The 25452-nt window shown below is 38.0% G+C and overlaps 1 protein-coding gene across 2 annotated transcripts in view; it reads right to left on the bottom strand.

The window, feature by feature from the left end:
• xrcc1 (X-ray repair complementing defective repair in Chinese hamster cells 1) overlaps nucleotides 1–25452 on the bottom strand; it is a 69296-nt gene that overhangs the window by 24286 nt on the left and 19558 nt on the right. Inside the window, exons 8-12 of one of the 2 annotated variants that reach the window (XM_039770597.1) lie at nucleotides 23974–24124; nucleotides 19600–19819; nucleotides 19271–19387; nucleotides 5422–5527; nucleotides 3518–3692 (exon numbers count right to left, since the gene is read on the bottom strand). In XM_039770597.1, coding sequence (XP_039626531.1) covers nucleotides 3518–3692; nucleotides 5422–5527; nucleotides 19271–19387; nucleotides 19600–19819; nucleotides 23974–24124 — 769 coding nt within the window. The remainder of the gene's footprint in view (nucleotides 1–3517; nucleotides 3693–5421; nucleotides 5528–19270; nucleotides 19388–19599; nucleotides 19820–23973; nucleotides 24125–25452) is intronic. The other variant, XM_039770598.1, reaches the window with a different exon arrangement.

The raw sequence follows: 25452 nt of genomic DNA, 5'->3' as shown, positions 1-25452 counted from the left end.
GTGTATTCCAACTACAGAGGGATCACACTCCTCAGCCTCCCTGGAAAAGTCTATTCAGGGGTCTAGAGAGGAGGGTCCGTCAGATAGTCGAACCTCGGATTCAGGAGGAATAGTGTGGTTTTCGTCCTGGTCGCAGAACAGTGGACCAGCTCTGCACCCTTAACAGGGTCCTGGAGGGTGCACAGGGTTTTGCCCAACCAGTCTACATGTGTTTTGTGGACTTGGAAAAGGCGTTCGACTGTGTCCCTCTGGGAATCCTATGGGGCACCGGACCCCCTGATAAGGGCTGTTCAGTCCTTGTACAACTGGTGTCAGAAATTCGTCTGCATTGCTGGCAGTGAATCGAGCCTGTTTCCAGAGAGAACTGGACTCCGCCAGGGCTGCCCTTTGTCACTGATTCTGTTCCTAACTTTTATGGACAGAATTTCTAGGTGCAGCCAGGGTGTTGAGGGGGTCCAGTTTGGTGGACTCAGGATTGGGTCACTTCTTTTTGCAGATGATGTTGTCCTGTTTGCTTCATCAGGCTGTGATCTTCAGCTCTCTCTGGATCCGTTCGCAGCCGAGTATGAATCGGCTGGGATGGGAATCAGCACCTCCAAATCCGAGACCATGGTCCTCAGCCAGAAAAGGGTGGAGTGCCCTCTCAGGGTTGGGGGAGAGATCCTGCCCCAAGTGGAGGAGTTTAAGTATCTCGGGGTCTTGTTCACGAGTGAGGAAAGAATGGAGCGTGAGATCGACAGGCGGATCGGTGCGGCATCCGCAGTGATGCGGGCTGTGCATCTATCTGTCGTGGTGAAAAAGGAGCTGAGCCGTAAGGCAAAGCTCTCAATTTACCAGTCGATCTACGTTCCTACCCTCACCTATGGTCATGAGCTATGGGTACTGACCGAAAAAACGATATTGCGAATACAAGCGGCTGAAATGAGTTTCCTCCACAAGGTGTCTGGGCTTTCCCTTAAAGATAAGGTGAGAAGCTTGAGTAGAGCCGCTGCTCCTCCGCATCGAGAGGAGTCAGATGAGGTGGCTCGGGTATCTGATCAGGATGCCTCCTGGACGTCTCCCTGGTTAGGTGTTCCAGGCATGTCCAACTGGGAGGAGGTCCCAGGGAAAGACCCAGGACACGCTGAAGGGACTATGTCTCCCAGCTGGCCTGGGAACGCCTTGGGATTCTCCCGGAAGAGCTAGAAGAAGTGGCCGGGGAGAGGGAAGTCTGGACATCTCTGCTCAAGCTGCTGCCCCCGCGACCCGATCTCAGATAAGCGGAAGAGGATGGATGGATATGCTGAAAATTAGTTACCCAAGTGAATAAACTATGACAGCTAGCAATTTAGGAATTGGTAAAAGCTTGACAATATGAGGGAATAGTTCTTTCAGAACCCACAGTGCTTTAAAATTCTAAGCACACATTGCTGAAAGGGCTGATTTATGCTGAAACATGTCCAACTGCTACAATACGGTGGTCCACAGCCCTGTTTATACTCAGCAGGATTAAAAAGATAAGCCGTCTGTCACCAGGTTCATGATTCAGAAACATTCCATATCGAGAGTACTTAATCTTACCCAAATTATTTGTGCTTGTGGGACATAGGTGTTGCTAAGTGGCTTATGAAAAGTAACAAATCGCTTCCATTATGTGTGTGTAGATGTGCAGTACTTGGGAAATCAAGGGAATGCTTTGAATTAACTGAATCTACAGGCTGAATTGTTCAGTTTACAGTAACAGTTGCTATCAAGTCTTTTTGAAAGTTTTATAAACATAATTATTTTTCTTACAAACATCTTAATTTTGTAACCTTCAGCAATAAAATTAAGTTCTGTACAGTTACTTTCATGTCTACATAACCTTTTAAAACTCCACTGGATTAGTCAAACAAGATGTGTCACAAAAGGCAAAGTATTATTTTCTTCTCCTAGAGGATTACTTAATTAAAATTCCTCTTGAAGTGCATAAATATTAATATGGTATGAACCACAAAAGAATCACAGAAATGATGAAATGCAAGCTAATTTGTGAAAAGTAAAAATAAGGCAAATCGGACTCCCTTACCACAAAACACTGAGTGCAATGAGAAGGGCTGTAGTAATATAAAAGTATGATTCCTCAAGTCAGTAACCGTGGCTTTAGCCGCCAGGACTGAACAAACTCTGCTGCTTGAGCTCAACTGCATTGTTAGTTTTCTTGTTCACCCTCACCTAAACAGGGCTGTAAGCAAGAGAGTCGGATCTAAATCTCAATGGCTAAGCTCTGCAAGCATAAAGGTTAAACCTAATCTCAGTTACAGTATTACGCACTGTGATAAAGGTAAATCCGAAGTCAAATTTGGCACAGAGTATTTCTCATTTTTCAACCACAGATATAAAAAGACCACCATTAGCCCACTTAAACAGCAAATGGCAAACTACTGGACTAGGCAAAGGAGAAAAGAACATTTGCCTACCAGTCAGTTATGAAAGAAAACACCACATACATACACTGTTGCTCACCACCAAGGCCTTTCCCATACACTTCATGGAGTTTATGTCCATAAATCTGGACACACACATTGAATTATTTATTGAATAGAGTAGAGAAGCTGAAGTTGGGTGGGTCTGTGGTGTGCATTGAACATCCTGACTGATTATCATGCAAGTCGCTGATCTGCACAATGTACAAGAATACCTGCTGTTATTCAATACGTCTAAATACAATTGCCTAAACTAATATAGTGTGTCCTGGAACAAAATGAGCCCCGAACTGGTACAAAAATGTCTGAAAAGACTGACACAGGAATGGCACTGGGCCTCAATGCTCAATTCCTGATTCTTGAATACAAGTCCTGGTAGAGGTGCCATTTGTACAATTGTTTTAGTCTCACATTCCACTGATGTGCCTGTTTAGTTATTAGTGTATATCTTACCATGAACTGGTGCCATCTCCACATTTGTTCCCTACCTTGTGCCAGATCCAATATAAAAATGGATGGGTGACTCAGACATTTTAAGTACAATTAAAGCTATATAATAAGACAACAATATATGTTTTATTAAATACCACAATTGACTGGTGCCTAGTCCATGGCTGGTTCCTGCCTTATTTCCAATATTGCTTGGCTATGCCTTTGCTCTTCAGTCACAATGGATGAATAAACAGATTTTCAAAGTAATATTATACTATATAATATTTTGGACAGGTTCTTTGGTTTATGGTACTGTATAATTATGCTTTCTTCAAATAGTTCAGTATATGGTGAAAACACCATAAGCCATATATTATTCCTGAATCATGAGACCAAAACAACTGTAGGACAAATGTACAAATTTAGGAACAGACCCTCACTCAAGGTAAGATTCTAACCAAGGTTTCAAAATTATAGACTAAAATTTGGAAGCATTTAACAGTTATTATAATACTGAGGGATAATGTTGAATAAATATGTTTAAAAACATTAATAACAACTATTTGATTAACATAAACAAATTAAGTCAAAATAACAAATATTAATATTAAATAATAATGTCATACTTGAATTACAGCTACCATTTCTACCTGCTTGACCTTCATCTGATGATTCTGCCATCTCATGATTGTCTGCTGGATTTCTGGAGGCATTCGATTCCATCGGCTTGGAGGGACCAGGCTTTTCTGAAATTGCTGGCTGTGAGACTTTATTATGTTTGGACTTTGCAGACCCAGCACTAGGAGAAACAACCTTCTGCAAAGGGTAAAAATCAAGAGTGCAAGTGTCATAATTTGAGAATAGTATACAAAAATAAAGAGCATAAAGATGTAATGAGCCGACTTGAAATTAGAGTCAGTTTAAGTCAAGTAGTATTCAATTTTTATCAACTAAACTGAGCCAGGTGTGGCTTTATCTGAGTGAAGGCCCAGGATTTCTAGAATTCTGTAAAACTGGAATTTAGTTTATTGAAGACCAGAGACAGACAGAACTTTAGTTTAATTCACTACATGACAAAGTTGCACTAAATCAGACTCATTAAAGCATTACTGACGAAGGACAGATTTAGGTATTGATATCAAACAACTGTGATTAATTACAACTGGGACAGACTGTAACTGAACTAGTAAACTGCTCAATTTCAAATTTTTGCTGTAAAGCAAAACATGATTTTTAGGAATGGTGGAGGCCAGAGAAGTATCCTGTTAATATTTATCAGTTAGTTCTGTGAATAGAATGTTTTCTCTAAAAATAAAGTTCAGTTAAAAATGATTTAATACACACTTAGGTGTACAACTTTGACCAACCATTTCACCTTCTTAAATTTCAAACAAGCAATTGGCTGGCAGATTACTGTATGAAACATAAGCATACAGATTTCTCCTTGGAGAACTTTTAGTCACAGTTTGCTAAGAAATGACTTTTGGGGGGTCTTTTCTGCTTATGGCTATCAGGCAATTCAATACTTCCTCCTGAAATACTCTTAGTTCATTCTGAAATGTATTTATTTTTATTTTTTTTTATTGATTGATTGGCTGTATTATCTGTCCTGTGAGTTTGTATCCTTGCTTTTTATATTTCTGTTGCTGTATGCGTCTGAATTTCCCCATGGGATTAATAAAGTTGATCTAAACTAATCTAATTCGAAAGAATGAGAAATGTAGAAGTGTTTTTTATTAACAATAGTTGACTGAGATAAAAACAGATATTTGTGGGTAAAATGAAAATTCTCATCAACCTAAGTAAGGGCTATCATAACTAAGTGCTTGTTTGTACATCATAGTAAAGTGATTTCAAACTTTTTGTTCCAAACAAGGGGATTATGAGAATGATTGGTACAGCAGACACAGTTTTTTTGATTTACAGGTCACTCCATACTCTTGTCCACATGTATGGTCACAGGCACTCGGTAGTGACCAACTGAATGAGACTACAAGAACAGGCAGCTGAAACGAGGTTTGTGGGCTCACTCTCTTTATAGTTGTTAGAGGAGCTTAGAATAGTACTGCTGCTTCCCTGGATTGAGAGACAGTTTGGGCTTGTAGTTAGGATGACCCTGGGTGTGAGTGTGCATACCCAGCATGGCCCAATGGGGCAAGACTAGGGTGCAGACACAAAGACAAATGCCCTGTGAGTGTCTATAGATTCCCCTGGACTAGCTATAAAAACATGGCCTGGAATGTCCACTTCAGCAGGTTGCCAACACAACTATCTCCAGGTTATGAGGAGTAAACAAACAAAGATTTCACAGCAGAGACTGTCAATAAATCATCTACTCAGGAAAGATTTGAGCTTGACTGTACATATACTTAATGAGATTGTCTTGTACATTACAATAAGCAGATGACTATAATAAATGCTACTTTTAAATGCCGCAAAACACAAAATAAGTGAAGATTTACAACCAAGTGACTGGAAATGCACTGTGATCATAAATCCTCAAAGTCATCAACTGGCTAAAGAGCAAAAATTTGCAATGATTCACCTGTTTGATAGGAGTTTTGTGCTTAGGTGGGTCATCATCCTCATCTGTAATTCCATCCTCATTTTCGGATTCCTCCGAGTTTGATTCTGCTCCATCCATAAGGTAACTATAGGGGAAATAATAAATTGTGAAAAATGTTCAGGCAGGTACTGCAATGAATTACACCTACAGACAGGGGGTCTGTTTGAAATTCAACAGTATTTCAAATTGACATTTAAAATGACACAGCCCTATTTATTTGGAGAACACAACAGCTTTGGTTGCATGCAAAATCTTAATTGCCAAGTGAATCATTCGTTATAAAGTACAGTAGTACAAATAATAAGATTTCCTATAAACCATAGGTTATGAATTTCAATACCCCAGGATTGTAAATATTTGCTACCTGAACTTGGCAAGTTATCATTGCAATTTAAATGAAACATTTAAAGCAAGCTTTGTAAATTATGGAAGAACATAATAATGAATTTTAACTACAGCTGGCAACAGTTTAATCAAAGGTTTCTGCAGATCTCTTAATAAATGCCAGTACCGAATGTGAAATTGAAGCTGGAGAAAATAATCATGCAAACCAATTAGTGCGAAGAGAATTGATTTGCAGTGCTAATTTTCAACACAGAATAGACCTTCCTATTTATACCACACATTGTATAGTCTTTAATTTCATATAGTAGAACATTACTGCAAGGGCACATAACATGTAGTTAATGAAAAATCATCTACACATAAATACTAATTTGTTTAATTTGTCTAATTATTATGTCATTCAATAATATGTACAAGCTGTTTTACAGTGACCTACAGATGATATGTAATCTAGTAAAACATTCTAATGCACTACAATACAAGCAGAATTAAACCACTACAACAACAACATTTATTTATATAGCACGTTTTCATACAAAAAAAATGTAGCTCAAACTGCTTTACATAATGAATAGAAAAATAAAAGACACAGTAAGAAAGTAAATTAAGTCAACATTAATTAGAAGCGATGATGTTTACAAGTACTTGCACTCGACTCAAATGTTACAGATTTAAATGCCTTACAAAGGCTGCATTTGCTCAGCGTATCCTAATGCACATGTACACTGAAGATCAATGGGTTTTATGTGCACACTGTTGTACACTTATTTAAATACTTTGCTCTTTAGGAGAACTGAATTGAAACACAATGTGTAACAAACCATGTGTGCTACCCATCAAGGACCAGTTGAAATCTAAGTAATTACAGAAGACCCCAGTGTTAACGTTTGAAAGTGCACCATGCAGTGCATACAGTATGTTTCTGACATATGCCATTTGGTTTGGGATTCGTAAAAGCAGAGTTAATGCTTGTCATGCACCATCTATTGGAATGACAAATGCAATGAATTTTATTACTAAAACTGTTTGTAATGCACCATAGAGAAATAGCAACCAGACAGACACACAGACACTTATGTTTTTTATTAAGGTGGACTGATTACAATCTAGCAACTCCACAACACCTTGCTTAATATTGGGTTTTCAGCCTGCAATGTGTTTAAGTACAAGAATAAGATGAAATGAGATTAAGTATGTTGCATTTTCAACAGACTGTGCAGTGGTTGAACGGCTGCCTCTCAGTAAGAAGACCAGAGTTTGTGTCCTGGGTCCTCCCTGCATGTTCTCACCGGGGTTTCCTCCCACAGTCCAAAGACATTCAGGTTAGGTGAACTGGAGATCCTAAATGGGCCCTAGTTTGTGGTGTGTGTGTGCCTTGCCTGTGTTCACCCTGTGATGGACTGTCATCCTGACCAGAGTTTGTTCCTGCCAAGCACCCTGTGCTAGCTGGGACTGGCTCCCAGAGACCCCTGTAGTCCTGTTCAGGACTAAGCAGGATAGAAAATGACTGCCTGTTATGACCTGAAAACAGCCAACCACCAATGGTCTCTATCTAACCCGACAGAGCTGGAGAGAGGAATATCAGAAAATCCACAAATCCTGATGTGCAAAGCTTATTGTGTCAAACCTAAGACGACAAAATGACCTGAATATCTCAGTCAATGTGATATTTTCATTTTTAAATTTTTAATAAATGTGGAAAAAGTTTTTAAAAGCTTTTTAGTCACTTTGTCATTCTAGGATACCAAGTTCTGTTTGATGAGGGAAACCAATGAATTTAAATAATTTTAGCACAAAGCTGTAATGTAACAAAATGTGAAAAAGTGAAGGGAACTGATTTTACAGACCTAGTAGTGGGTGAGGGGGAGGATAACTAAACTAGAAGTTAAAACAAATTAACTCCAAAGAAGTTAGTGCTACTGATACGGGGATCAGAGGAAGTCACCAACACGGAACAAGTCTGGAGGGAAAGAGGGCCTACACACACATGCACCTCTGCATTCGGACATTCAGATAATTATTCTATACTGTACTGCTCATCTCTGAAAAGTGGTAGAAAGGCCAATACAAACAAAGGAAAAATGTACAGTACAAACTTCATAAAAAAATCCTCTCTGCACACACACTAAAGAATCTGTTTATTCGGTCATCATTTGACTTAACGTGTTCAATAAAACAGTCTCACTGGAAACACAAGCTACAGAAAGCCTAGTTATACTTCCCACGTGAAGTTTGCACGCAGACCACAATGAAAAGCACTCAAGCTGTCAGTGACCAAAGTGTATTTATGCTTGTGGCGGTCTGTTCAATCAGCATGTGAATATTCTCTTAGTCAGTAGGAGGTGGTGTTTAGTCACTCTCACGTATTTTACAGCAGAAGAAGTGAACAGTTTACATGATTACTCAGAGAAAGATGTTTACTGTGGCAGTCATGCAGCACAGATCGGGTAGTTCACAGCATTTGTTGTTATTAGCTTTATTAAATTAAAAAAAAAGAAAAGGGAGACGGAGTATCAGACCAAAAAGTGGCTAAGGGAGAGCGAGTATGACATTGTTGTGAGTTTCTGTGTTGGACTTGTTGCATCCTACCTGTTCACTCATCATTTTGGGGTCCACTAAAGGCAGGTTTCATCACATCTGCCATCAACCTCTCATCAACATTTTCCATTTTGGATATATATTTATATTACCTTTATTTACATTTACATTTATTTGGCAAATATCTTTATCCAAAGTGACTTACATCATTTAGATGCAACTGGTTACATTTGTTTACATTTTTCCAATTGGAGCACAGGACAGGGAAATGACTTGCTCAGGGTCACACAGTGTCAGTGGTGGAATTTGAACCCACAACCTCAAGGTTTGAAGTCCAAAGCCTTAACCACTATGCCACACTGCCAATATCCTGCACCACATCCGCGTCACTGCATGGTCAGGAAAATTCCATGAGCAGTGCGCGCAAGCTGACGTATCTCCATGTCGGGTATCATTCTCATCATGCAGACGCATCAAGTATACACCAGGATTAAGGTACGCCGTGTGGCGTGGTGATTAGGGCTTTGGACTTCAAACCACGGTGATACCATAGGCATGTCACTTCACCTGCCTGTGTTCCAAATGGAAAAACAAAATAAATGTAACCAATTTTGTCTCAGATTTTATAAGTCACCTTGGATAGTTAGCCAAATAATACATAATGATAATAACAAGTATATACTTGCACCGACAACAGTAATAATCTCTCATAACAGAGTGGGGAGAGTATATATAACACAACCAAAATAAAATAAGCCACAACCAACCTATTCTTGAAAAGTGATGTCTCTTTACAAGCTCATTAGCAGCTGAACTGTAAGTAATAATTAGTCTACAGGACAAAAACGAAAATCAGTTCTAGACCTGGGGCTTTTGCTGCAAGCTTTAGTATAATTAATCTGGCATCCTCATGGGACAATATGGTAGCCTTGAGTGCTAAAACTTCACCAAAAGACTGGAAGAATTAAATATATAATGGTTATCAAGTCTTTAATGAAAGATTAATGTGGCTGCTTTTGTTACACTATGTAGCAGATGTATCATTAATAGTAAAAGGTCGGTGTAATTGCTTTACCAAAGTGGGGGAAACTGCTAACACTCTGAATATTGTATTTTTAATAAGCCCGAAGGCTTTGTACATTCACAGTCTAATTAAATGGCCTGCATAATGATAACCCCATTGCTGTTACAATTTAGCCTGAAATGTGATCAGAAGTACACAGATCTAAAACGTTTTAAAGGAAACCTGCAAGACTACTGAGAGAATGAATACTCACCAAGACGAATATGCATAACTCGCATTCCGGTAATGTTAAAAACTCTTTTGAAAAAGCAAACGCAATATGCCATTTTCATTGTTATTCTCATTATGTATCAAACTAGTACATTTTCTGCTGATGAGTCAACAGTAAACTAATGAGGGGTGTAGAGGACAGAAATTAATAAATATGTTAACTGCACTATAAAATCACTGATGCTTTTAACAACAGCATTTTCAATTCCAGGCCTTTCTGCATCCGTACTTTTGGCTACGGGGTATCAGTTTTTTATTTCATACATAAGGTGGTTTTTCACAATAATAAAGCTTTGACCACTTTATACCCTTCACCCTGAAATAGTTTGGCAAATCCTGTCTATCTGCAATATTGGATTTCCAAAGAGCACTCGCCTTGATTTTACTACATGCTTATGAAACTTGTATTTTTTTTTTTTTGGGAATTTATCCTGAGCCGCTTTCAAATAAACTAAGAAAAAGGGAGGTAAATTGGATGCTTTGTTGAGATTAAAAATTTGTTTTGTAATGAATAACACAGTATGTCACAGAAAGTGATTCTTGGTAATACATTACTACAGTATAAAACAGATTACACAGAGACTTAGAAACTTGGGAAGTTAAATTCTTATACATACAAACAAAAAAATCAAACAGTTGGCACAGCAGGGGTCCAAGGGCATAGTGGTGCCTTTCAAGATTATCTTAGAAAAAGGAATCTTATTAGTGACAAGCTGAACGAGCTTCCAAGGGAACACAACTGAAGACTCTTCAACCAAAATGAAATGCACTTTCTAAATCTGTGATGGAAGATTTTTAATTTATGATAAACCACAACTGTGCCATTTAGCTTCCTGTGGAGATTAGCCATGACAAGCAACTGTCTTTTACCTGCACATTCTAATTAGTTTTCCGACCAGAAGTGCTTTACTTATGCCAGGCATTCTATAAAAACTGAAGGAGCAGTTGACATCTTTTATGCAATATCAGATGAAACATAAAACGTGAACCTGAAAACATGTTCCCTCATCATTATATAAAAAATACAAAAGTAAAAATCAAAAGCATATCAAATCACATAATAATTCAAGATGAAATCCCATTTGCATGTGTTAAGCATCCTTTTAAGGCCAACATTTCTTTCTTTATATAAATTGAAGAATTATATACTTTTTCCTCATATTCATGAAAAAATAGTTACATAAATTCACCTGACTATTTAACTTCTACCTTCTCCTGTACTCTGATCCTCCTTCTACATCCACAAGACATCTGCGTTAGGGTAAATGGAAAATTACAATTGGCCCGTATGATTGAGTGCAGGTGTTTGCCAGGTTGTGCCCTGATTGGCACCTCAAACTTACTGCATCAGCTCCCACGCCATCACCAAGAACTAGGTAACGTGTATCTGCAGGATGGATGGATTGTGATAACCTCGGTTTACACATACTTCACATTAATGGAAAATGATAACAGTCAATAATTTTTTATTTCTTATTTTTTTTTATGAGAATATCAACAATTGAGGAGAAGCCCGAAGTACAACTACTGCTCAGTAGGAAAAACAGGAGCCAGGTAAGTTGGTATGGGCATGTTGTTTGGATGCCCCGTGGGCCCCTCTTTCTATTGGTAGGAGTTAAATGCATGGCTCACTGGAAGATGACCTAGCACACATGGGAGTTGTAAGAGGCTGTTGAGGGTGCAACATCACTTCACGAGAAGACCACAGAATCGACAAAATAATTACAAGGACAGGCTTAGTTATGGGATGCATTCTGGACCTGCTGGAGGTAGTAGTGGAAGAGAGAATGAGGACAAAACTGAGTGCCACTATTAGCAATGTCACACAATAATGTGGACTTTCAGCCAAGGAATTGCCAAACAGAAGGTCCTGGAGCTCCTTCATACTTATAGTAATATGTCTTTATAATACCTCACTGGGACTGAAACGGCTCTTTTTTTGATTAGCCAAGACAAAGGTTTTCTTTCTTTTCAGTAATTCTTGTACATTTGTTTGTTTTAATATTTATGTATATATGAATGTACACTACTGGTCAAAGGTTTAAGAACACCTCAGTTTTTATGGAAGAGCTCACAGTTTAATGTCTGACTGTATGAGGAAAATCAAAGCATAGAACAAATATAACAATAACAAATTAAAAGAAAAGTTAAGAAATCATTAGGTGCACAAAATTCTGCTTGAAAGTAGCCTGCACCTTTTGCTTGTCTAACAGTCAAACTGTTGTAACCCTTTTTGATTCAGAATGCTAGTCACTGTGTGCAAGTCACCAACTCTGTTCCAGCAAAACAACTCCAGACCATCACACTTCCTCCTCCACATTTGACAGTTGGCGTCACACCAACTCAATGGCATACAAGACACACTGCATGGTGAACTGAAGATTTTAAATTTTGATTCACCTGTCCATAAGACTTTCTACCAGTGCATTGGGTGTGACGAGGATGGACAGGATTAGAAATGAGGACGACATTAGAGGTTCAGCTCAAGTTAGATGGTTGGGAGACAAAGTCAGAAAGGCGAGATTGCGTTGGTTTGGACGTGTGCAGAGGAGAGATGCCGAGTATAATGAGAGAAGGGTGCTAAGATTAGAGCTGTCAGGGAAGAGAAAAAGAGGAAGGCCTAAGCGAAGGTTTATGGATGTGGTGAGAGAGGACATGCAGGTGATGGGTGGGACAGAGCAAGATGCTGAGAACAGAAAGATACGGAAGAAGATGATCTGCTGTGGCAACCCCTAACAGTAGCAGCTGAAAGAAGAAGAAGAAACACTTTTTTGGCCCATACTTCTCCTTTGTTGGCTCCACTCATTAATGGACAGATGAAAAAAAAAAATTGTGACATAAAATTTATTCTGATAGGTGTTAGGATGAAAAGCCTTAGAGAACACATAGGCGTACTTTTTATTCTGATGTAACAAAATGCTAGCATTATGATAAAATGTCTCCCAGTACATTGTATTCATGTATTTATTTAATTCTGTAACTTGTATCTTTAGAATATTTGGTTTTATGCTGATTTAAAATAAGGCCAAAGATTATGAATCATCATTTAGGAGATACAGAGTACATCACTATAGACTTCATATATGCCATGTTGGTCGTTTCCTTCTCTTTCATATTTATGAATTGTTCTCAACTCACATTACACAGCCTGCCTACCTCCCTCTACTTCAAACAGCTCTTGTTCTTTAATTACCCATACGAAATGGAGATTTTAAATAAGGAATGAGTAATTACATCCATTTATGGCAAAAACCAAGGAGTACTTGCTCTCTCTTGCAGATCCAATTCATGTTGCAGAAAAGAATATAATGTCAACAAGCGTTCATCATTTAAATAAGACAGGCCTACAAATGAATGTGCAAGCAATAGATAGAAATAAAGAGAAAATGCACTTGAGAAAAAGAAAAACAGAAAAATGGTTTTTGAAAACAAAGTCCTTGCTTTGAAATAATGAATAACGAGAAAGATGAAAAAGGAAAAAAAATAATAAAAAAGGTTTGTGAAACAGAATCTCATTTGTGAGCAATTTTATTAAGCAAACAAAAGGTAAATGGCAGTATGCAATTTCCAATATCAGTCGCTCACTGAAAGACTCGAGTAATTGTGTACATCATCAACCCAGCACTATCAGCAATGTCCTTTTTTCCCAATGTATGAAACCCCCCAAAGTCCTCGGGTTTAACTAAATTGATTCCACTTCTCTGAAACAGCCCTGGGTGAATACTGACCTACGAGCACCAGGTACTGGGCGGACTTATCACGTGATGTAAAAGACAAGTTATACATACCGCATATACTCATGTACAAGTCTTGAAACCTGAAAAATCGATCATAAAATCAGACCCCAACATATATGCCTATTCAAAAATGCAACATTTTATTTATTTTTTTTTACAACTTCTTGCTTCCTCCAATCTTGCACCAGTTTCTCAGACGCATCGAATTTTGTTACAGTAGGGCAGTTACCGATTTCTTTCACCACTTCAACGACTTATAATTTAAAACCAGCTTCACATTTTCTTCTGCTCAAATGCTCCATCGTAGATAAGGGATGCTCTTATGATAAAGGTGTGAGATATAAAAAACACACAACCGTGCAATTGTTGCCCTGGAATACTTCGGGCATTACTGTTTGGTCACGTTGGCACAATACATAGGAAAAAATAGGCCGTGTGCTCCGTGGTTACTCACTCAGGTGGGCATTAGCAGATGATATACAGATCGTAATCTCTTGGACCAATAGCGTGAGTTTATCATATTCGACTTATACGAGCAACATTATAAAATACCGGAAATTATACGGTAAAAATCAAGCCAAACTTATCCACGGGAGAACTTACACACGAGTTTACATGGTAGATGTGCGGACAACAAAACAAACATACATGAAGCTGACAGGGGTATTGTGTCAAAAAAATGAGTAATGAAGAAAATCCATTGAATGTATTGCAGTGTACAAATTCCAAAAGATTTCTTCTTGGTTATAAAAATTCCCTTTATTACAGCATTGTGTGAAAATGCTGTGAGAAACATGTGAGATGCCTGAAAAATCATACATGGCGTTTAACTCCCTGAACCAAGTGCAAGTTCATCCTACAGTTCAAAGATGGAAATGCAGAGGAAAAGAAGGATTAGAGGGCGATGTGATGCCGTCACTAGTTCTCTCCGCACTTCTTACTTCATTGGAGGGACATTACACAGGTATTCTCTTGTAACAGTGACAGGAATGCTTCACTCTGTAACATGAAAAGGCCTACCAGGGAGACATGCAGGGGCAAGAGTGAAAGTGAATGGAATGGGAATTTTAAACAGGAACAGGTTTGCTGGGATAGGCTCCAGCTGCCAAACAACCCTGTCCTGAATGAGTGGGTTAAGAAATGGACAGTGAAGCTGTGCTATGTTGCTCTTATTAATTTTGGATATTCAGGATAAAAAGGGTGACATAGCAAAGCTGTTAAATGCTGAAAAAAAAATGGATAACAAAAACATTCTTACTGAGCAGTAAGTGTGTGTTTACAATCAGATTTAATAACTGGCCATATATAGAGCTTCCCTTCCTTTATCATTTTGCCGGTTTGAATCCCCATCACTGCCAAAAGAGATCCTACTCTGCTGGGCCCTTGAGCAAGACCCTTAACCTGTAATTGCTCCAGGGGTGCTGTACAATGGCTGACCCTGCGCTCTGACCCCAAAGGGGTATGCGAAAACTAACAAATTCCTAATACAAGAAATTGTATAAGGCGAAATAAAAAACAACAAAAAAAAAACTATACAGCTAAGTTAATTAGAATCTCATTCTTGTTCATTAGTTGCAGCCGGGACTCTGTTTGCACATGTAAAAATCAAGACTTCCAAAATGAATACTGCTTATGGGAGGTAAGCTGTACATAACAAGTTACCAGTTGACAATTTTTTTTGTGCCTTGAATCATTTTTAAGTTTATGAGAATTTTACATTTTGAACTTATCTTCCCCATATACGCGTTTAACTTTTTGTTTTTTTTAGAATTCTTTTTCCCCCATTTAAAATGTATCTGCTATGGGATTATTGCCAGATGCTAGGGTTGGCACTCCATATAAGAGGTGATAAATTGAAATGCAGTGGCATGAGCTGCTTTGTCAAAGACTCAATCAGTAAGCAAGTGCTCTTTGAAAGTCTTGTTTTTGGTATTCTGGTATCGACTCTGGGCTCTTTTGTCTCAATTCTCTATATGTCTTAATGCAGATTCAGTTAAGTCTTTTGCTCTGGTGTTTTAGATCAGGTTATACTGTAAAATCTTAGTGAATGACTCCTTCCAAGTTCTTTTCTAATAATGAATATAGAGTCAAGTCCTCTAGCTTAGAAAGATAAATTCCACTGCTCTTAAAACTTTTAGTTTTTGATTAAATTATTTTGATCAATTTGTTTTCAAGAAAGAAATGCTTATTTACTATTTGACAAATCTCAATGCTTTGGAAACCTTTTAACATCTGAGCAGTGCTCTCTAACACATAATGTTAGCAGTCAACCGGGGGCAGTTGGTTTGGGGAAAAACAAACAGGCTTTTTGTAACTAAGTTCTGGATGGATGATAATAAGATGTTTTGCATTTTTGCTACTGGCATAACAGCATCAAAATAAGTCCATTTAACATAAGCCATTCTTTGCCATGTCTGGTTAAAAATACAAGACACATGCACTATCTCCTTCAAAGGAATGTGCCATCTGTTTAAAAAAGCAATCGACGCTGTGTACCCTGCATGCTATAAGCTGCAATCTGCTTTCTCACTTACAAGGACAAACCAATGGACATTAATCTCATTCAATCCTGTCCAAGGCATATTTATGCCTGAAATCCTATCAAAATGCTTTCTTTTCCAACATTAAATTTAGTCTCCGGTTGAATCTGTAATATAACATCTACGATTTTTGGTGTTCAGTTAAAAGCAGAGGCTTAAATGTGAAAGATGTCTAAATATTTGTGCCTATTTTTTTTTTCAAAACTTAAACCAAATTTGATCAGTTAAAATCATGCCACTATTCCACAGTAGGAATGAAAAGAATGACCTCAAATACTGAAATGTTTTTATAAAAGTAAAATAATATTAAGATAGTTGCTCAAAGTTAATGTAAAATTAAGTAATCTAATAATAAAGAACAATGCACCCATCTTCAGATAACAAAACAGATCAATAAGCATCAAAGTGAGTTTTATAAAAATATAAATATATGCATCTTGTTAAAAATATATTCTGTATTCGATAAAATTGTAATAGATGAAAACCTTAACATGCCATGTTTTATTTTTTTACAGATAAGTCCAGTTTATTCATAAAGTACTACTATAGCATAAGATAGATAGACAGAGGCAGGCAGGCAGACAGACATTTATTTGACACCAAGGAGGAATGCAGACTTTACAAAAGCTCAAGACATTACAACTATCGACTAACATCAACGCTCAAACATACCCAAGAAGTGATAAGAGGGTAGTTGCTGTCTGATAACAGGCATGTAGGTGAAGTATAAAGGCAGTTGCCACAAGTTTACATTTAAAGGCAGACCCAGCTTGTTGTGTAGAATGGCCCCTGCCGTAACGAGTCAGAATGATTCACCACTGGACTATTTGTAACAGAGTGAATCATTTCAGTTGTCAAGTCCCGATTTGCAGGGCCATGACTGGGTATGACAGCTAACAGTTCATTCACATTATCAGAAAGCGATTGAGCATTCCACAGTATAGCAGAGGCAGGCCAGTTCTGAATCATTATTTTGCTCCCAGCCTTTGTCCTTTCTGACAAAGTGAAGCAAAGCTGCTTATGATCACAGTGCTAGCAAACAGAATGTGGAAACAGTGTTTAAGTTTCACAGTGCACCCTTTTTTCCAGGTGATACAAACATAAGGTAGCCTTCAGATTCTTTTGCTTTACCTGTGACTCCAAATTTATTGCCTGTCTAAAAGGCAGATGAGACAAAACCGGCACTCTGATTTGCCAGATCACTTACAAATTTAGAATCCATTTATACAATTTCTAGAGGCTGCTTTCAGCAACAAACCAGATACCCAGATCACATCAAAGCCTAACATTAGAAGATAAAAACTAGTAACTAAAAAAGTAAAACTACAGGGAAATGCAGCGAAAAAACCCATATATTCATCTATAATTTGAATAAAACGTCATTATATTCAAAGTTAATCAAATGAATGCTCTTTTTGTTTGTAACTTAAAATATATTTGGATTTCATTTTGAAAGCCTTGACGTTTTGGCTGGGTAAAACGGTCATCTTTCATTTATCAATTGGGTTATGCACTTGGAATTGTGAAGATATATTTGACACTGTCCGACTCATATGCTTGCAAGCAATGTACTGGCTGTACTGTACTTGCACATGTACTTTATGTAAATTTGGAAGATTCCACAAGGTGGCAGTGCGAGAAAATCATCATGGTGAGAACATCCAATTTCCGGTGTGTTGCGTGTTGAGGGAAGATGTTGAAGATAAAAACAGTTTACATTCTAAAACTGTTGTGAAGGTGCAAAGATGGGAACAGTGACACAGAGTATGGAATGTGAGACCTTGAAATGTATCACCTAATTATGATTAGGAATATGTGACGCTTGTATTACTTATGCGAGAAATGGATAAAGAAAGCCACAATGAATACTTTTATATGTCAGCATGCAGCAGTGCTACCACTGGAAGGAATCCATTTCCCAGCAGCCCTGAAGGGGATTGCCCTTATTGGATGTCTGAAACGGGGCTGCTGGGGACAAGAAGGGCCAGCGGGACACTTGAAAAGGGGCTGGCGATGCAAAAAGAGGAGGTCTACGTATCCCGTATAACGTAACCTCTGTGAAGTCATTTATACCATTTCTTACATGGATGAATGGACTGTCTCGTGCCTGCCTGTCACGTGAATAGTGGTGGATTAGTCGTCAAGCGTCTTCAGATGGCTACCGGTAGGACTGATTAATTCATTTAATACGGAAGCTTATCCTAGAATCGTTATCGTCTTCTTTACTCCATACCATTTCATCAGTTTCTGCAGCACTGAAACTGTGATAAGGAGATTGTTGTGAGTGTTTATTGTTGGGGTTGACTGTTGTGTGTTATACTAGTATTTGTATTGCCAAAGGGGAAGGGGAGGGTTGTCTGATTTTTGTGGTTTATATTTGATTTTACACTTAATATATTTCACTCACCTATTTGATTCGTGTCTCTGTCTGTGAGTGTGTTCAAGTCGGGTCAAGACTGGGTGTATTCCTTGAATCCCCACCGAAAAAATAAATAAATCACTGTTCTATCGACGGTGCGACTCTGAGCAAGTTTGATGATTTGCTTCACCACATCGAACCATTCATTAAACACTGAAGCACGCACATTGATCCTGTTGGAGCTGCAATGCAGTTTGCCATCACACTGCGTTATCTTTCAATGGCTGCATCCATACTGCTTTTCTCAGGCATTTTTCACTTTGCAAAGTCAGACATGTTTGTCGCATCGTAAAGGTGATCATTTCCAACCTGCTCTAACAGATCGTCATATCCCAAAACTTGCTGGTACTGCAACTCACACACTTGTCACATTAATTTCTGAGGACGTGCTTGGGGCCGGAGTCAAATGAGCAATAGGAACGAGTAGCAGCCATGATGTATGTTCGTTAACGTTTGGAAAACTAATGAGCTTTGCTCAAGGTATTTCTGACCTGAATATCTTCTGCTCTTTAGATTAGATAATCTTTATTAATCCTATGGAGAAATTCAAATTCCGGTTTATAAAAATGCACTATATTGCTCCTGTTCACTTGCTGTAAATAAGGAAAGACGCATCAAAAAATATGGCTGTTAAACATTTTGCATTTTCTCATACTTTTTCTGCATGATGCTCATATCACCAATATTGTTAAATAAACACTTTGGAAAATCAGGGTAGTGCATCAACACCAAGCACGTCCAACCCATTCTATCAGGAATTTCCCTTGAAATGTTTGTGAAGCCCCACTTTAAACAGCAAATACTATCGTGTCCATTAACAACTTGTGTCACATAGTCCATTTGTATATTTGTAACATCCCAAACACATTATTTTAGCTAAAATTTTGTTAGATAAACCACTTCCCAGAAAATGTTCTCTGCATGACAAAAAGGAAATTGTTGAACTAGTACTTACTGTTTGTAGGAAATTCTCTGTTTCCTCTTGTGACAGTCCATTATCCATTCTTTTCTTACAATTTTGCCACCTTGGGATTTCACTTGGCTGTACTTAGGGGTGTTTGAAAATGCACAACTGCAAAAAAAAGTATTAAGCATAAATGCAAGTGACTCCAAAAGACGACAATGGCCACTGAAGAATGGCCGATCAAATATAACTTAAGAAATTCTTTCATCAATACCAGCAAGAATTAAACATTTACCAAAAAACACTGATATGTCCGTCACATACATATGTTGCCATTGGCCCATTATTTGTACATTAGTACACCGGGTGAGCACACTCACATGAGATGAGTGCTGTCTGGAGTCCAGTCCGGCCTGTATTTAGCTCCCATGGCCAAAGCCTTGTCCCGCAGTTCAGCTCTAAAAGGATTCTGGAAGCCACTGAGTACAAACACAGTGCCTTCCAAGATTCGGTGGAACTCTACCACATCAGACTTTGGAGGCTTGCTTGCCATTTTCTTTTCCTTTGGCGATTTATTTTGTGAGGGAGAAGGTGTCTCGCCTAAAGAAAGGAAGAAAGAAAACAAAACAGATAAATGTTATGTGTTTAAAAATGATCAGAATTCAGAAGTCTACGTGACCATCATCATCAGGTCCTTCCATGAAAATATGATGATTTATGTTAGGTAGAATGCCCAGAGGGGACTGGGCGGTCTCTTGGTCTGGAACCCCTACAGATTTTATTTTTTCTCCAGCTTTTGGAGTTTTTGTTTTTCTGTCCACCCTGGCCATCGGACCTTACTCTTATTCTATGTTAATTAATGTTGACTTATGTTTATTTTTTATTGTGTCTTCTATTTTTCTATTCATTTTGTAAAGCACTTTGAGCTACATTTTTTTGTATGAATATGTGCTATATAAATAAATGTTGATTGATTGATTGATTGATTGAAAGGAAAGCTTAATTTTATCATTAAAAATGAGTTTTAAAACTTCCTATCAGCAGGCTTTGTTGTCTTTATATTTATACAAATACATACACAAACATTATTCAGTCATTTTTGGTAACTGCATTCTTTCATTTTGTTTGCACATAATACAGTACCAAGGTTATCATCAAAGTTAATGATTACAAAAAGATAAATTACACTATAAAAGGAACCTGGATTTCTATTAGAATATTAGCTTGGCAAAACACAATTAAAAAAAAAAAACACCTTGAAAAGATAGTAATAAAATGGCAAATAAAGTGTTAGTTGGCACCAGTGATGCACAACAAGTGGCAGCTACTTATCCACCTTATAAAATAAATACTGAAGCAAAATTCTCAAAACTTTGCAATGTATAGTGATACTATTAAAGGGATGAAAGAAAAAAGTACCCAAGGATTCAGTCATTTACCATTTAGAAACGGGAGAAAGATTCACACAAGATTTGATGAAAGAAGTATGAAATGTTAAAACAGTATTAATACTGTAAGAAACGTTTTACAGATAGCATGTATAAATCTACACAGTCTATGCAGCTTAATCATTTTGATTTGCCAAGCCCCCCATCCCCATCTTGGTCTCTCACCATTTCATTATTATGTGAGTCTGTAAAGATGTGCAATTGCGTATTTCATAGAACCTCTCCTTTAGTTAAAGATCCCGCGATATCTGACATCTTGCATTCTTGAAATGTTCTTTACATGACTCCATGGTAACTCAACAAAATTAATTTAAATATACGTGTGTAAATAAGGGTGTGAATATAGTTCTATTCTTTTTGGTTTAAAAAACACTCCAAGTTAATGCTGGAGCCTGTGTGTGTCACTGTCGTCTAATAAAGTAACCCTTGACAGAGAGCACATATCAAAGTTAGTGTTTGGCACCTGAAGCAGCAGATATCTGCTAGCTAAGAGGTTTTATGTCCTCAGATCTTTAGGTTTAAATTTCACCTTTACTTTACTGAACAAAAGTTAACTTGAAGATGTCTACACTGCACCAGTAAAGAAGTGTTTTTGTAGAATGCTGCATTGTACACATGTCGGACACAGAAAATCCATATGAATAAAGGGTCTTATAATTGAAACCAAGAAAATACTTTTCACTAAAACTAAGAATTTCCATTTCTATAATAATACTGCTTATTGAAATATATGGTCACAATGGGCTGGAGACCATCCCAGCAGCATCAGGGGCTTGGAAGGAACTAATCCTAGACAAGTGCCCTGGCCACTGTAGGGCAAAATATGCCGCTCTGCCAAATATGATTAAAGAAATAAATAATGACATGTACATTAAAACACAAGCATTACATGTATTCATCTAAAGCAAACGGTACCTCTGTCCTGCTGTTTGTCCCATCAGTTACATACAACACCCAAACCAGTCTCCGCAACGGCATTACTTTTAATTTGGTATACTGTGTTACTACAACTACCATTACTACTATTAACAGAAAAATGCGTCTTCAGGTCTAAGACAAGAATAACAAAAAAGTACACTGAATTTGAGAACCGTTGCTTATTGTTAACTCAACATTCCACAGACGTGCAGGTTAGGCAGCTGGGCAATGCTAAACTGGCCGCAGGTGTGTTTGTGCGAGTTAACCTGTGATGGGCTGCGACTGCTCCTGCCTGGTGCATTGTGCCTGATGCCAGCCGGGAAAGTCTCCAGCTTCGTCGTGACCCCAGTTAAGACAAGTGGGTTTACAAAATGGGCAGATGATGACAGTTAAATTACTACTTGAAATACAATGAATGCTACTCTGACACATCATGAATTTCACAAAAAAATTAAATAAATAAATAAAAACTCATTATAAAGACACTGGCAACCATCTGCACAATTTGGCGCTCTGCCAATCAAGAGTTGGGTATTATAAAATTATTATTTTTTCAATTCCACTTATCTCCATCCCTAATTCACAGTGCTGGTGGAGTTAGGTTAAGGGCCATCCATGTGGAGTAGCTCTTTGCGAAGCTTTTGAAACAAACCGCAATCATGTTCCTTAGTATTTATTTCCCCAAGTACAAGAAATTATTGACAAAAGATGCACAACTGCAGACAGTTTTCTTAATTCAAGATAATGTCCAATTTTTAATGAATAAAACCAATTTTCTAAAGCATTTAATCATCTTCAGCATTTAGGTTTAGAGCAGCACATGCTACACAAAGGGAGGTTAATGAAGGTCAACAAAGAATTTTATTTAAACTGAGATCATCACAGAGACTCTTCCAATTACCTTAATAGTAACTTGCAGGCATTACTGGCCTTTATGTTTTAAAACACAGATTGAAGATGCTGTCTAAATCGATACCATGACATCAGTGGCTACCAGCATCTCAAATCCTTTATCACTACAGACAGCAAAATCTAAAAAAAACAAATCTCCTAGGATAAAAATCAGTTACGTCATAAAGGCATCAAAGGAGAAAGTGAATTATGGATAAAACCACACAGGGATAGAAGGAGATTTAACATGGCGGAGAACTGGTTTCTGTAAAACAGCCACATGAAATAACTAGTTAAAAACTAGCGGTGAATATGTCATCTGAAACTTTGAGACAGTAATCGAAAAATATTCAATGAACCCAGTCAAACAACTATGAGGTTTTACTCATTTATTTGTTGATGTGTTGAAAGGCTGCCTACAATAGTGGAAAACTTAAAAGAAGTAATTATTTTATTAAATATTATCAGATGACTGTAATACATGTCATAAAAGTCTTTGTAATTAATTTTTGTAACAAAATAATTTGGACTTTACACCTTATTTGAGGAGGATGTGTACAAATATATACGTACTTGTGCACAGTGTAATGTTAAAGGATTTAAACAGAACATAACGTTCTAACTCATCTCAGTACCATCTTCTACAAGCAGAAGGCAACATTACAATGAAGACAGGAGGACTGCACTATAACTAACACTCCAAAACTCAGCAAGTAGACAAATTTACACATAAATCAACTCTCTTTGCGGCATCCCAGATGACTGCAAATCCCAAAGGCTGCTTTGTAATTAAAGTCGAGAGGCAGCGTGAGGCTCGGATCATTCCAGTTAACAGAGGTTTCCGAATGGAATGACAGTCGCTTAATCTTCCTTTTTTTCTTTTCCAGCACATTCACTCATAAACTGGTATGCTTATGTATCCTGTGTAGAAATCCACTTTTTTGTGTTTGTGTGACCATCATCAGAGAAGCAAATTTCTACAGTGATTTTTTTTAAACACGAATTGTGGTGCCAAATAATAAAGTACACTACGTATGAGATAAAGTAACACAAAAGAACGTTAAAGTGAGTCAATGCTGATGAAGAACAGCTAGGATTGTCGTCTTCTGGCCTCTGCAAGGAACAACTGCAGAATGAATCAGTTTGGTGTTTTTTCTTCTACAATATAACTGCAACTTAAATATGAATATGAAAAGAAGGCTTGTCAAATATGAGCACATGTAATGATGTAGAAGAAACTTTCAAGTCTTACAACAATAACAAAATACTCAAGATACAAAAGATGGTCCAAGAGGTATTCAATAAATAAGGTACTCAAGAATTACTAAGAAGCCCAGTATCCTTATCAATGCTGACATTAGCATCTTAAACCCATGTTATACCTACACTGGATCAGACATTATTATTATTAATTGATGAATTTACTGTCTGCTATTATTTCACAATATATGTTATTAAAGGTTATGCACTTTCATTTTAAATAAATGACTTCCTCACCTTTAGTCTTTTTGGGAACAGAGTTTGTTAATGTGGCTTTTGGCAAAGTATTTTCTTCCACATCTTGGGAATGCTGCTTCTTAGCAGGAGGCGGAGGGGCTGCCTGTCGTTCTTTAGTGAATTCAAACTTTCTCTTTCCTGGTGTTGAATCCTATATTTCAAAAATGCAAAAAATAACAGTGAACTAGATAGACAGATTAGATACATAGATACTTTATTAATCCCAAGGGGAAATTCACAATTTACCAAAATTTAAGCAAATCCAAATAAAAAATAAACAGTGTATATAATTAATACTAAAAAGATTCAACTACTTCTTCTTTCGGCTGCTGCTGTTAGGGGTTGCCACAGCAGATCATCTTGTTCCATATCTTCCTTTTCTTGTCATCTTGCTCTGTTCCACCCATCACCTGCATGGCCTCCCTCACCACATCCATAAACCTTCTCTTAGACCTTCCTCTCCTCTGCACATGTCCAAACCAACGCTATCTTGCCTCTCTGAATTTGTCTCCCAACCATCCAACTTGAGCTGACCCTCTAATGTCCTCATTTCTAATCCTGTCCATCCTCATCACACCCAATGCAAATCTTATAATCTTTAACTATGCCACCTCCAGCTCTGTCTCCTGTGCCACCATCTCCAGCCCATATAGCATAGCTGGTCTCACTACCGTACTGTAGACCTTCCCTTTCACTCTTGCCAAAACTCGTCTGTCACAAATCACTCCTGTCACTCTTCTCCACCCATACTATCCTGTCTACAATCTCATCTTCACTTCTCTTCCACAATCCCCATTACTCTGTGCTGTTGATCCCAAGTATTTAAACTCATCCAACTTCACAAACTCTACTCCCGGCATCCTCACCATTCCTTTGACCTCCCTCTCATTTACACACATGTATTCTGTCTTGTTCCTACTGACCTTCATTCCTCTCTTTTCATATCTCCACCTCTCCAGGGTCTCCTCAACCTGCTGTCTAATCTCGTCTGTCAACCTGTCTATCACCCTTGTAAATGAGGGCTCAGAGTCGATCCCTGCTGTAATCCTACCTCCGTCACTCCTACTGCAGACCTCACAATGGTCACACTTCCCTCGTACATATCCTATACAACTCTTACGTACTTCTCTGCCACTCCCGACTTCCTCATACAATACCATAGCTCCTCTCAGTCACCCTGTCATTTGCTTTCTTCAGGTCCACAAAGACACAATGCAACTCCTTCTGTCCTTCTCTAAGCTTCTCCATCAACATCCTCAGAGCAACCATCACATCTGTGGTGGTCTTTCTTGGCATGAAACCATCCTGCTTCTCACTAATCATCACCTCCCTTCTTAACTGAGCTTCCACCACTCTTTCCTATAACTTAATGCTGTGGCTCATCAATTTTATCCCCCTGTAGTTACTGCAGTCCTGCACATCCCCCTTATTCTTAAATATCGGCACCAGTCCACTTCTTCTCCACTCCTCAGGTCTCCT

Source organism: Polypterus senegalus, chromosome 12 (genome assembly GCF_016835505.1).
Source record: "Polypterus senegalus isolate Bchr_013 chromosome 12, ASM1683550v1, whole genome shotgun sequence".
NCBI classification, from domain to species: domain Eukaryota; kingdom Metazoa; phylum Chordata; class Cladistia; order Polypteriformes; family Polypteridae; genus Polypterus; species Polypterus senegalus.
Note: the sequence above shows the minus strand (reverse complement) of the source record. Positions and strands in the feature narration are given on the sequence as shown.